At 35.6% G+C, this 15,362-nt stretch overlaps 1 protein-coding gene across 1 annotated transcript in view; it reads right to left on the bottom strand.

The window, feature by feature from the left end:
* PAPPA2 (pappalysin 2) overlaps positions 1-15,362 on the bottom strand; it is a 281,960-nt gene that overhangs the window by 126,914 nt on the left and 139,684 nt on the right. Inside the window, exon 11 of the mRNA XM_065870845.1 lies at positions 14,311-14,457. Coding sequence (XP_065726917.1) covers positions 14,311-14,457 — 147 coding nt within the window. The remainder of the gene's footprint in view (positions 1-14,310; positions 14,458-15,362) is intronic.

Raw genomic sequence — 15,362 nt, 5'->3', positions numbered from 1 at the left:
ATTTTAGAACAGCCATGAAAGTAAACATGAACATATGATTTTGCATATGCTGATGGGCTCCTTGTGAAACCAAACAACAAGCACTTTGTTGACCGTCTGCTTCTCAGATTGCTTCATTTGTTGTCTATATTGCTCAGACCCAAAGCACTTTCTGGGAAGGATCATGCCTTCTGTTTCTTTCTCTATTCCTTAATGGTACCTGGAGTTTACACTATGCACTTAATAAATCCTATGAACTAGATCCACAGATATATCATCTTTGAAGAATTTAGAAGAAATCCAACAAAAGACAGGAAACCTTTTCTTCCATTCCACGTATGTTTTAATTTGTTTTCTTGCTCATGTCATATTTCCCTGTTTATCCCCAGTGCTTATTTCTGGGTTTGGCATATTGCAGGTGCATAATGAATGTTGACTGAATGAGGCAACATCGTGTAGAGAAATAAACATGGGATTATAGCAATAGGCATGTGTTTGAACTTCAGGTTTACCCTTTTATTCTTGGGTGATGTAGAAAAAGCACCTTGAGTCTTTGATTCCTCTTTTCCCAATCTGTAAAACATGAAAACACCTACTTTGCCAAACTCACAGGACTATTACGGGGTTCAAATAAAAAAGTGTTGAGAATGCACACTGGAAACTATAAAGGGCTTTAAAGTGTGCTTATTATTGTAAATAATGAAAAGAATCTACATTTTATTCTATGTAAGAGAAAGTTCTCACATTTTGGTCTATTTATCCCAGATTTAAAAAAATAATAATAATAAGGAAAGATAAGAGAGACAAGTTACCTTAGTAAATGTGGACTAAAATGATAGAAATTTTGTTGGGCAAGTAGCCAGTAAAGGAAAGATTTTGGAAAGATATTTTCAAGGCTAATGTTTTCCAGTACAGTTGTTTCTCACTGTAACAAATTTGTCTCTGATCCATTGCATACAAATCATATTTGTATATCAAATCAAGATTAAAGTAATATAAAAGGCATAATAAGGAGTCAGAAATCCTTCAGTCCTCAGAAAACTTTGAAAAAAACTTAATCAGCTTATTTTTTAATATCACTTCCTAATTTATTTAGTATCATGTGGATTTGTGAAAAGTAAATTTTCTTAAGTTTTTATATGTTAACATTCAATGATATTCATGATTTTTTTCTTACACAAGTACTAGTACTCCTATATCTCTTGTAAGAAGAACAGAGTGCAAACCTAAAATATATATGGTAGCTAAATGACATACATTTAAAAAATTCCAGTTGGAGATTTTTGCTTCCAGGTATAAAGAAGTAACTTATAGTAGAACATCTACTCCTGAAAAGAACAATTACAAGAAATGAATAAAGTAAAAAAAAAAAAAAAAAGTTTGAAAGCATTTGAGAGCAACTAAGGCAGTCAGGACCGAAGAGACTCAAAAAGAAAGAAACCAGTGAAGATAACCTAACATTCTGTGTCACTATTGCCACTGAGGTATTTTCAAATTCTAAACATGAAGAATAAGAGTATAAGAAGCTAAGCAGAAATGGGTAGATTAAAGACCAAAAAGCTAAGCAGAACTTTTAGCAGACACATATTGCTAAGGAAATAGAAATTGTGCTTCAGAGACAATCAAGGTAGAAGACCCAATTAGTTGAGACCCCTGAAGGACTCGGCCTTAGGAGAAAAGGAACTATGAAACATTTCAGGCCTCATTAATACAGAAGCACAAGCTTGAGTCAACTTAAGTACTGACGAAGTTAAGGTGCTCTTTCCCAAACTTTATTATACATTTTTTAAAGTAAATCATCTTAAAAGGAAGATATCATTAGCCAGAGCCTACACATTTTTTCAGTGTCTGATATTCAGTTAAGACACTATTCAGTATGACAGGAGATATGCCTAAATGAATGAGAATTAAGAAACAAAAGTCAACATGAACAGACCTCAGGTCACCAAGATATTAGTATTATCAGACACAGATGTTAAAATGATTGTGATTAACATATTTTTTAAATAGACTACAGGATGGAGAATTTTAAAGAAAATGAGAACCTATAGGAATAAATATGTATTCTAGAATTAAAAATAAAATGACTGATACTAATAATATAATAAACAGTTTAACAGCCAATTATATGGTGTAAAATTTGGGATTTGTGAAACAGAAGATATGTCAGCATAAGATAATCAGACTGCAGCATGGAGAAAAAAAAAGAATGAAAAATAGAACAAAGAGAAAAGGAACAAAATATAAACAGCAAAAAGCTCTGATGTATGTAATTTGGTGTCCAAAAAAGGAAGGGCAAGTAAAGACATTAAGCTACAGATTCAAGAAGACTGACAAACAGTTAGCCAGATATATGCAAAGAAAAACAGGCTTAGGAATATCATACTAAAACTGTTGAAGACAAAAGACAAAGAGATTATGTTAAAAGCACCAGAGAATAAAAGACATTGCCTTCAAAGTAATGTACATCAGATGGTACAGCTAACTCTCCAAAGAAAGTATATAGGTAAAAAGGCAATGAAATAACATCTTCGAATTCTTTTTTTTTTTTTTTTTTTTTTTTTGCAGTACGCGGGCCTCTCACTGTTGTGGCCTCTCCCGTTGCACAGCACAGGCTCTGGACGCTTAGGCTCAGCAGCCATGGCTCACGGGCCCAGCCGCTCCGTGGCACATGGGATCTTCCCGGACCGGGGCACGAACCCGCGTCCCCTGCATCGGCAGGCGGACTCTCAGCCACCGCGCCACCAGAGAAGCCCCTAACATCTTCAAATTCTTGAAAACAACAACTGGCCACCTAGAATTCTATACCAAGCAAAGATACTCTTTGAAAATAAATGTCGAATAAACATATTTTCAGCTACACAAAAACTGGAAGAACTCACTGTCAGCAGATTCATGTTAAAAAATAATAATAAATGGATTTCTTCAAGCTAAATAAAAATGAGGAAAGCACAGAAATGTAGAAAGGACCAAAGAGCACTGGAAAGGTAAATATTAGGTAATTTTAAATCATTTTAACTTAAAAAAGCCAGGAAACAGAAACTAGAGACAAAGCATTCTAAGTTACTCATTGATTATGAAACTGTGAGAGAGCTAATTCATAGCAGACTCTGACTGGTTAAGGACCCACATTGAAATCTTGAGGGTAAAAAAGATAGAGAATAAAATAAAAGTATAACTAGTAAACTGATAGAATGGGACATAAAATAATAAAACTACTTATTTAATCTAAAAAGGGCAAGAAAGAGAAAAAAACAGAGAGCATGTGGAACAAGTGAATAACAAATGGTTTGTTGGTAGATTTAAAACTAAGCATCATTAATTACATTAAATGTAATTAGACTAAATACTGCTGTAATTGGAAAATAGAGAATTTTAGATTTATTTATATAGAGAATTGTTAGATTTAGATTTATTTATATTATTTATATATGTAAAGATATGTTGACTTCAAACAAAGCATATTAAATATAATTGCACAGAAAGATTAAAAGTAATAGGATGGAAGAGGAAACAATATGCAAATTAACAAAAAGGTATAGCTATACTAATATCAGACAAAGTTTACAGTACAGCAAAAAATATTCTTAGAGATAGGTGGAGTCAAGACGGCAGTGTGGAAAGACGATGAGTTAACGTCTCCCCAGAACTATGGCACCTGCCAGCTGCTGGTGAGGGACCCTGACGCCCAAGGAGATGGGAGGAACACCCAAGTGAACCAGTAGGACATGGAGGGACTGAGGGCGGAGGAGAAGTGGAGGCCAGACAGGACCAGTGCCCCTGAGTCCTGGGACATCAGGAGAGGCAGGTGGGAGGGGCCCTCTGGGAGAAATGGGAGAGGAGTGGAGGGCGACTGCCCCTCCCACTTGGGCTTGGGGAGCCTGCTGAGCTCGCAGGCTGGTACCCACCCCCTCCAGGCTGCGTGGGTCCTGGGGGCATATGAGGTAGGCTGGGGAGATCAGGAGAGGCAGGTGGGAGGGGCCCTCCATGACTAGAGGAGCAGGAGAGGAGAGGAAGGCATTTGCCCCACCCACCTGAGTCAAGGAAGCCTGGTGAGGTCCTCCACCCTCTGAGACCAGAGGTGGGGGACACGCCTGGGTCCCTTCCCCCTACAGCCCCCAGGGCCTTTTCCAGGCCTGTGGGTCCTAAGCATAGGCCCTTCCCAATGCCCAAACCTCGCCCTTGCTTAAGTCCCACCACCCACAGCAAAGGCCTTTCCCCCTTTTGCTTTTGCTTTTTTTTTTTTTTTCTCTCCTCCTCTTTTCTACTATCGTGGTACAATTGTACCTTCCAGTTGTTGATTCATTTATATTTTTATATTCTTTCCAACATATCTGTTAGTTTCCTAGTCTAATTTTATTTTTTACTTTGTTATTGTTCTCTCTCTTTTTTTTTTTTCTGCCACCCTATGTGGCTTGCTTGGTTCATGAGCCAGGGGTCAGGCCAAAGCTCTGTGGTGGGATCTCTGAGTCTGAACCACTGCACTGACAGAGAACCTCAGACCCCAGGGAATATTCATCAGAGTGAGGTCTCATAGAGGTCCTCATCTCAGCACCTGGACCCAGCTCTACCCAACAGCCTACAAACTCCAGTGTTGGAAACCTCAGGCCAAACAACCAGTAAAACAGGAACAAAATCTCACCCATTAAAAAAAAAAATGAGATGGCATAATATATGCCACAGCTGAAGGAGCAAGGTAAAAGCCTACAAGACCAAATAAATGAAGAGGAAATAGGCAATCTAACTGAAAAAGAATTCAGAGTAATGATAGTAAAGATGATCCAGAATCTCGGAAATAGAATGGAGGCATGGACTGAGACAATACAAGAAATGTTTAACAAAGATCTAGAAGAACTAAAGAACAAACAGAGATGAACAACACAATAACTGAAATGAAAAAAAAAAACACTAGAAGGAATCAATAACAGAATACATGAGGCAGAAGAACGAATAAGTGAGCTGGAAGACAAAATGGTGGAAATAACTGCTGAGGAGTAGAATAAAGAAAAAAGAATGAAAAGAACTGAAGACAATCTCAGAGACCTCTGGGACAACACTAAATGCACCAACGTTCGAATTATAGGGGTCCCAGAAGGAGAAGAGAAAAAGAAAGGGTCTGAGAAAACATTTGAAGAGATTATAGTCAAAAACTTCCCTAACATGGGAAAGGAAATAGTTACCCAAGTGCAGGAAGCACAGAGAGTGCCATACGGGATAAACCCTAGGAAAAACACACCAAGACCCATATTAATCAAACTAACAAAAATTAAATTCAAAGAAAAAATATTAAAAGCAGCAAGGGAAAAACAAAAAATAACGTACAAAGGAATCCCCATAAGGTAATCAGCTAAGTTTTCAGTGGAAACTCTGCAGGCCAGAAGGGAGTGGCAGGAAATATTTAGAAAGGTGAAAGAGAAAAACCTACAACCAAGTACTCTACCCAACAAGGATCTCATTCAGATTTGACAGAGAAATCAAAAGCTTTACAAACATGCAAAAGCTAAGAGAATTCAGCACCACCAAACCAGCTCTACAACAAATGCTAAAGAAAATTCTCTAGGCAGGAAACACATGAGAAGAAAAAGACCCACAAAAACAAACCCAAAACAATTAAGAAAATGGTAATAGGAACATACATATCAATGACAACCTTGAATGCAAATAGATTAAATGTCCCAACCAAAAGACACAGACTTGCCGAACGGATACGAAAACAAGACCCATATATATGCTGTCTACAAGAGATCCACTTCAGACCTAGAGACACATACAGATTGAAAGTGAAGGGATGGAAAAGATATACCATGCAAATGGAAATCAAAAGAAAGCTGGAGTAGCAGTTCTCATATCAGACGAAATAGACTTTAAAATAAAGACTGTTATAAGAGATAAGGAGGAACAATACATAATGATCAAAGATCAATCAAGAAGAAGATATAACAATTATAAATGTTTATGCACCCAACATAGGAGTACCTCAATACATAAGGCAAATGCTAACAGCCATAAAAGGGGAAATAGACAGTAACACAATAATAGTGGAGAACTTTAACACCCCACTTACACCAATGGACAGATCATCCAGACAGAAAACAAATAAGGAAACACAAGCTTTAAATGACACAATAAACCAGATAGACTTAATTGATATTTATAGGACATTCCACCTGAAAGTGGCAGAATACACTTTCTTCTCAAATGCACATGGAACATTCTCCAGGATAGATCACATCTTGGGTCACAAATCAAGCCTTGGAAAATTTATGAAAACTGAAATCATATCAAGCATCTTTTCCAACGACATGCTATGAGATTAGAAATCAATTACATGGGAAAAAAAAGGAAAAAACCGCACAAATATATGGAGGCTAAACAGTGTGCTACTAAATAACCAAGAGATCACTGAAGAAATCAAAGAAGAAATTTAAAAAATAGATAGAAACAAATGACAACAAAAACACGATGACCCAATAGCTATGGGATGCAGCAAAAGCAGTTCTAAGAGGGAAGTTTATAGCAATTCAATCTCATCTCAAGAAACAAGAAAAATCTCAGGTAAACAATCTCACCCTACACTTAAAACAACTAGAAAAAGAAGAACAAAGAAAACCCAAAGTCAGTAGAAGGAAAGAACTCATAAAGATCAGAGCAGATACAAATGAAATAGAAATGAAGAAAACAATAGCAAAGATAAATAAAACTAACAACTGATTCTGGAGAAGATAAAATTGATAAACTCTTAGCCAGACTCACCAAGAAAAAAAGGAAGAGGATGTGTATCAATAAAATTAGAAATGAAAAAGGAGAAATCACAACTGACACCACAGAAATACAGAGGACTATAAGAGACTACTACAAACAACTATACGCCAATGAAATGGACAACCATGAAGAAACAGACAAATTCTTGGAAAGGTACAATTTTCCAAGACTGAACTAGGAAGAATTAGAAAATATAAACAGACCTATCACAAGTAATGAAATTAAAACTGTAATTTAAAATCTTCCAACAAACAGAAGTCCAGGACCAGAGGGCTCTACAGGCAAATTCTATCAAACATTAAGAGAAGAGTTAACACCCATCATTCTCAAACTCTTCCAAAAAATTGCAGAGGGAGAAACACTCCCAAATTCATTCTACAAAGCCACCATCACCCTGATACCAAAAGCAGAAAAAGATATCACAAAAAAAGAAAATTATAGACCACTAACAATGATGAACATAGATGCAAAAATCCTCAACAAAATACTAGCAATCAGAATCCAACAACATGTTAAAAGGATCATATACCATGATCAAGTGAGATTTATCCCAGGGATGCAATGATTTTTCAATATACACAAATCAATCAGTGTGTTACATCACATTATCAAATTAAGGAATAAAAACCATACAATCATCTCAATAGATGCAGAAAAAGCTTTTGACAAAATTCAACACCAATTTATGATAAAAACTCTCAAGAAAATGGGCATAGAGTGAATCTACCTCAACATAATAAAGGCCATATATGACAAACCCACAGCAAGCATCATACACAATGGTGAAAAACTGAAAGCATTTCCACTAAGATCAGGAACAGGACAAGGATATCCGCTCTTGCCACTCTTGTTCAACATAGTTTTGGAAGTACTAGCCATGACAATCAGAGAAGAAAAAGAAATAAGAGGAGTACAAATTGGAATAGAAGAAGTAAAACTGTCACTGTTTGCAGATGGCATGATACTATACCTAGAAAATCCTAAATATGCCACCAGAAAACTACTAGAACTAATCAGTGAATTTGGTAAGGTTACAGGATACAAAATTAATGTGCAGAAATCTCTGGCATTCCTATACACCAACAACGAAAAATTAGAAACAGAAATTTAGGAAACAATCCCATTTACCATCGCAACAAAATGAATAAAATACCTATTAATAAACCTGCCTAAGGAGGTGAAAGACTTACTCAAAAAACTATAAAACACAGATGAAAGAAATCGATGATGACATAAACTGATGGAGAAATATACCATGTTCTTGGTTTGGAAGAATCAATATTGTGAAAATGACTATACTACCCAAAGCAATCTACAGATTCAATGCAATCTCTATCAAACTACCAATTGGCATTCTTCACAGAATTAGAACAAAAAATTTTACAATTTGTATAGAAACACAAAAGACCCCAAATAGCCAAAGCGAACTTGATAAAGAAAAACGGAGTTGGAGGAATCAGTCTCCCTGATCTCAAACTACACAGTATATCAAGACAGTATGGTACTGGCACAAAAACAGAAATATAGATCAATGGTACAGGATAGAATGCTCAGAGATAAACCCACGTACATATGGTCACCTAATTTACAACAAAGGAGGCAAGAATATACAATGGAGAAAAGACAGTCTCTTCAATAAGTGGGGCTGGGAAAACTGGACAGCTACATGTAAAAGAATGAAATTAGAACATGACCTAACACCATACACAAAAATAAACTCCAAATGGATTAAGACCAGACACTATAAAACACTTAGAAGAAAACATAGGAAAAACACTCTTTGACATAATCCACAGCAAGATATTTTTTGACCCACCTCCTAGAGTAATGGAAATAAAAACAAAAATAAACAAATGGGACTTAATTAAACTTAAAAGCTTTTGCACAGCAAAGGAAACCATAAACAAGACAAAAAGACAATGCTCAGAATGGGAGAAAATATTTGCACATGAAACAACAAAGGATTACTCTCCAAAATGTATAAACAGCTCATGGAGCTCAATATCAAAAACACAAACAGTCCAATTAAAAAATGGTTGGAAGACCTAAATAGACATTTCACCAAGGAAGATATACAGATGGCCAAGAGGCACATGAAAAGCTGCTCAACATCACTAATTATTAGAGAAATGTAAATCAAAACTATAGTGAGGTATCACCACAGGCCGGTCAGAATGGCCATTATCAAAAAATCTAGAAACAATAAATGCTGGAAAACGTGTGGTGAAAAGGGAACCTTCCTGCAGTGTTGGTGGGAATGTAAATTGATACAACCACTATGGAAAACAGTATGGAGGTTCCTTAAAAAACTAAAAATAGAACTACCATATGACCCAGCAATCCCACTACTGGGCATATACCCTGAGAAAACCATAATTCAAAAAGAGACATGTACCACAATGTTCACTGCAGCAGTATTTACAATAACCAGGACATGGAACCAACCTAAATGTCCATCGACAGATAAATGGATAAAGAAGGTGTGGCACATATATACAATGGAATATTTCTCAGTCACTAAAAGAAACGAAATTGAGTTATTTCTAGTGACGTGGATGGGCCTGGAGTCTGTCATACAGAGTGAAGTAAGTCAGAAAGAGAAAAACAAATACTGTATGCTAACGCATATATATGGAATCCAAATTTTAAAAAACTGGTACTGATGAAGCTATTTTCAGGGCAGTAAGAAAGATGTAGACATAGAGAATGGACTTGATGACCTGGGGTCAGGGGGAAGCTGGGGCGAAGTGAGAGTAGCATTGACCTATATGCACTACCTAATGTAAAATAGCTAGTGGAAAGAAGCAGCATAGCTCAGGGAGATAAGGTCGGTGCTATGCAATGACCGAGAGGGGAGGGAGAGGGAGGATTGGGAGGGAAGCTCAAGAGGGAGGGGGTATGGGGACACGTGTATGCATATGGCTGATTCGCTTTGTTGTGCAACAGAAACTAGCACAGTGTTGTGAAGCAGTTACACTCCAATAAAGATCTATTAAAAAAATATTCTTAGAGATAAAGAGAGACGTTTCTTAGTGTTAGAAGAGATAATCCACCAGGAAGATATAAAAATTCTAAAATTATCTACTGACAGTAGTTTCACTTTACACAGTTTCCATATACAAAAATATCAGTTATCACAATTTAGTTATATAATACCAGAGTCCCAACGATATGATTCAAATTTCAGTTACCAAAAAATAATTGTAACTGTAGAAAGTACAAACTCCATTAATAGTCTTTCCATCCACAAATCACCATGTAAGTGACAACTGAGGATCATGATCCGTGACCAATACATCACTTCTTTCAAATTGTCATTGATCGTTTACTGTGTATCTGTTATTCAGTTCACACAGAGGCAGAAAAGTGTGCATTTGTGTTGCCTCATCTCCCAGTGACATTTTACCCACATGACATTTCACAAACATGGATAATCAAAAGAGGGGATCAGCCAGCAAGGATGAAAGTACAGCAAAGAAACAAAAAATTATAATGCTTGAGGTGAAATTTGAATTAAAGGTAAATAGAGTTATAGACGAAAGAGCTGAGTGTGGGAATGCTGATGCTGCTGCCATTTGAGAGACTGGGAATGCTGATGCTGCTGCCATTTGAGAGACTGGATTTGCAGCCAGAGGAACTTAGTGAAAGTGAAATGATCAGCAAAAATGAGAAAAGTGGTTGTGACAAAAAGGATGAAGATGTCCCAGAGGAAATGATGCCAAGAAAAAATTCACATTAAAAGAACTCTCAGAGACGTTTCATAACATTAAAAGTGCAAAGTACTATAAAATGTTGGAAGCTGCTCAAACTTAGAAAGGAATATGACAATTCACAAAGGCACAGAAAAACTGCTTGCTTTGTAATGTAAGTCATATGAAGCACAAAAAAAAAAAAAAAAGGCAAGCACTGTTCAAACTATACTTGGTAGTTCTCTTTTTTTTTAAACAAAGAAACGAAACACTTTAATTCTCTGTTTGTAATGTTTTTTTAAACTATAATGAACTAAAATTTACTATTTTTTCACTTCCTTTCACATATATTTCTGAAAATAAGAGAGTTTTTAATATCGTGTCAAAAAGGTCATGTAACTATTATAATTTTTCCCATCGATTACTGAGTTTGCTTTGTATAGTTTTAGGATACATGGTCATTTTGTGGTCCCACACTACAAAGTGAGAATTGCCTTCATATTTAATAATATAGTTCCAAAATATATAAATCAAAAACTGACAAAAATAAGAGAAACAGACAAATTCAAGACTATGGTAAGGAAGTCTGACCCATATCTCACAGTAACTGATGGAAATAGTATACAAAATATCAGGGAAAATATGTATATATCATATATTATATATATGATATAGGAAATTTTAATGACATGATGGATGAACTTGATCTATGTTAAATATATAGAATGCTATATCCAATAATTTCAGATTACATATTTCTTTCAAAGTACATGTAATATTTACCAATATTAACCAGATGCTATTCCGTAATTCAAGGGTCAACAAATTAAAAAGTCTTGAAACCATACCAAATATAATCTTTGACCACAGAAGACTCTAGCTATAAGTCAAAAATAAAAAGGTAACCAGAAAATCCATAAATGTTTGGAAGTTCATCAGCATACTTATACATAACTCAGAGATCAAAAAATAAATCAAATAAAAATTAGAAAATATGTTTGAACTGGAATGATAACAGAAATAAGATGTGAAACTTGTAGTATGTCGCTAAAGTCACACTTAGAAGGAAACTTGTGGCCTTAATGCACATATTTTAAAAAGAAAGAAGCTAAAAATTAATTATCTGAGCATCATCTCAAGTTAGTAGAAAAAGTAGAGCAAGTTAAGTGTAAACATAAAAGGAAGGAAATAATGCTATTTTCATTATTTCCTTCCTTTTATCTTCATATATGTATATTTATATACATAAGAATACATATATACACACATATATATTCTTTGGTTCTATAAAAACATTAATAAAAGATTAATAAAACTGATAAAGCTTTAGGAAGACTGAGCAAAAAAGTAAAAGAGAGAAGCCAAAAATTAACAATAGCATAAATGAAAAAAGTCCTGGGGAGCTTGGAAATATTACAAATAAAATAAGAGAACATTACAAAAAACTTAATGCCAATAAATTCAAAATTTTAGAAAAAATGGACTAATTACTTGGTGGAAAACTCAACTTACCAAAGTTGACCTAAGAAGAAATAAAAAACCCCAAATTTTCAATATTTGGTTTAAAATTTTAACACATATTTAAATATTTTCCTTAAAGAAAACACAGACTCAAATAGCTTTACTGATGGATTCCTCAAAAATTAACATCAACCTTTCACAAAATATTCCAGAAAACTGGTGAAAAAAGGAAACTTACTCTGGGAGTCAAACCTAGCCTTCATCATAAAACCTGACAAGATAGTAAAATTAAAAAAAAAAAAAAAAAAGTAGGAACCAATCTCTAATGAATATAAATGAAAAAAACACTTAAAATAGGATCCAAAATTATTGGCAAAGGATTATACATAGCCTCCAAGTTGTTATTTTTTTCCCCCAGGTATCTAATGTTGATTTAACATTTAAACATTTATCAATGTATATCAAGACAGTGACAGAACAAAGGGGAAAACAATATGGTCACCTCAGTGGATGCAGGAAAAGCATTTGATAAAATTCAATTCCCTTTTTCTCAGAAAACTATAAAACATTAAGAGAAATTAAAGACTTAAGTAACTCAAAGAAAATGTTAGAAGACAGTGTTTTAAAGAGAAAACTCTCCCCAAATTGACTCAGAGATTCAATAAAATCCCAATCAAAATTGCATCAGGTTTTTTTTTCCTATGTGTGAAAATTGAAGCTGATTCCAAAATTTATACGAAAATTCAGAGGACCAAGAATAGCCAATACAATCAGGAAAAAAAGGAACAAGTTTAAGACTTACATTATTTGATTTTAAGACTCATAAAAAATGTACAGTAATTAAGAGTGTAACACTGATGCAAGGATATACAGATCAGTCTGTATACAGATATACAAAAAAGATGTAGAATCTCCACAGTAAACAGACCTCCGCATACATATTGCCAGTTTATCTGCGATAAAGGTGACACAGCGCAGCAAAGAGGGGAAAAGAAAATTTTAGTTTGAGTAATAGTAGTTCTAGGTCTAGGGAGAAAAAAATCTTGATCCCTACCTCACACAATACACAAAAATTCCAATGGATTGTACACCTACATATAAAATGTAAAACAATAACATTCCTAGAAGATAACATAGGAAAGTATATCTTTGTGGTAGGCAAAGACTATTAAATACAGTACACGACAAGCACTAACCATAAAGAAAAAGGAAGATAATTTGAATTTTAGTATAATTTAGAACTCTGTTCATCTAAATATACCATTAAGAGTAAAAATAAGTAAGCCACAGAGTGTTGGAAAATATTAAATAACATATAACTGGAACAGGATTTACATTCAGAAAATTGTAAAGAAATCATATAAATTAAGAAGAAAATGACAGACAGTCCAATAGAAAATTGAGCAAAAGACTTTAATATGCCCTTCAGATAAAAAGAAAAAAAAAAAAAAAAGAAGAATCTACAAATGACCAATATACATGTAAAAGTCTCCTAATCGTATCAGTCAACATGTGAATACAAATTGAAACCTCAGGGAGGTACATTTGCATACCCAACAGAATGGCCAAAATGAAGACTTTTAAATATCAAGTAATGGTGAAAATGTAAAGCAACTGGAATACTCATAGGCCTCTGGTGGGAGTATAAACTAGTACAACCAAGTGGAAAATCATTCGGGATTATCTACTAAAGCTGGTCATCTGCCTAACTATGATCTAGCAGTTCCAAATATACCCAATTGTTTATATACATTCACCAAAAGAAATGTACAGAAGTGTTTATAGCAGAACTATTTGTAATACACAGTACAGAAAACCTAGAAATAAACTATATGTCTGTCCATCAATATGGTTAAATAAAGTATGACATATTCATGCACTGGAATTCTACACAGTAATGGAAATGAACTTTTCTGCTAAGTAAAGCAGCACGATGAATCCCACAAATAAAGTTGAGTAAGAAAGAATCAGACACAAATAGTACCTTACTGTAACGTTTTTTACATAAAATGCAAACAGGCAAAACTAATCTATGGTGGCAGAAGTAAAAATAGTAGATACCTCTGTCATGTAATAAATGAGAGGGGGAATGAGAGAGCCTTTTGGGGGGTGATGTTAATTTTCTGTTTCTTGATCTGTGTGGTGGTTAGAGAGGATGTTTACTTTGTAAAAAAAATTATTTTTAATTTTTTTTTCTGTGCATTTCTGTACTTTTCTATGTGTATATTATACTTTGATAAAATGATTGCTTATAAAGAAAAGTCCAACATTCAAAGAGAGATGAAAATAAATTCAAGATGTAAAAACTTTGCGATGAGAAAAGGAAATCTCCTGACAAGCCATTCCAATGCATCATTTATACACACACACATGCACAATCTATCCACAGCCTTCACAAAAATCCATTTGGGCCACTTACTTTGAGCCAAACCTCATCCTCTCTCTCCAGGCTACCTTTTAGCTGCTTACTCCCTTCATCCTGAGGGCTATTTCCACTGGTGACACAGGGAAACCAGCCAGTAAATGGACGGTGCTCTGGTAAATCTGGACGGTATGACGTGCAAATCTGAAATGCAATTTCAACCAACAATTAAATGTGGAGGGTGAGAGGTAAGTAAAGACAATGAAACTCTCCAGCTTGAAACCAAAGTTTTCCTCTCTTTTTGAATGCCTAATGATCACATTATCGGCAGAAAACTTTTCTCAATGTAGAAGAATGTCTCAGTGCTCTCTGTTAGCCTCAAGATATAACTTTACCAGGGTAGAAGAATACACATGACAACTCACAGCCCACTGATGACCCAAGGATCTTGCTCAACGAATTGTCCTGGCACATTTCAGGCAACTGCTCCTAGGATTAGTTAGGGAAGTCTGTCCAGGATGATGATTAGATCCTTACCAGGCAGGATCCACTGGCCCCAGGAGTGAGGCTACTGAATCAGGGAGCCACTAAGCTGGGAAAAGGAACCAGGAAAGAGAAAATCCAGGAAATTTTTCCCACTTCACTGTGGGAAGACAGACAGGCTAGGCTAAAAGCCACTTTAGAGAGCTGTCACTAACTCAGAATCTCCCAGTTTTCCGGGCTTCCTGTCATTGGGCACCAGAACTCTTGAGAAAGATGCCAGAATTAGCTGAAGGAGTGTGGCAGGCATGGCTACTTGCCTATCCATATCCATTCCCCTTTCTTTCTTTCTTCTGTTTTTTTTCCTTTTATAAATTTATTTATTTATTTTTGGCTGCATTGGGTCTTCGTTGCTGTGCACTGGCTTTCTCTGGTTGCAGCAAGCCGGGCTACTCTTCGTTGTGGTACGTGGGCTTCTCTTGTTGCGGAGCACGGGCTCTAGGCACACAGGCTTCAGTAGTTGTGGCACGCAGGCTCTAGAGCGCAGGCTCAGTAGTTGTGGCACATGGGCTTAGCTGCTCCGCGGCATGTGGGATCCTCCCGGACCAGGGCTCGAACCCGTGTCCCCT

This window comes from Phocoena phocoena, chromosome 1 (genome assembly GCF_963924675.1).
Source record: "Phocoena phocoena chromosome 1, mPhoPho1.1, whole genome shotgun sequence".
Lineage (NCBI taxonomy): Eukaryota > Metazoa > Chordata > Mammalia > Artiodactyla > Phocoenidae > Phocoena > Phocoena phocoena.
Note: the sequence above shows the minus strand (reverse complement) of the source record. Positions and strands in the feature narration are given on the sequence as shown.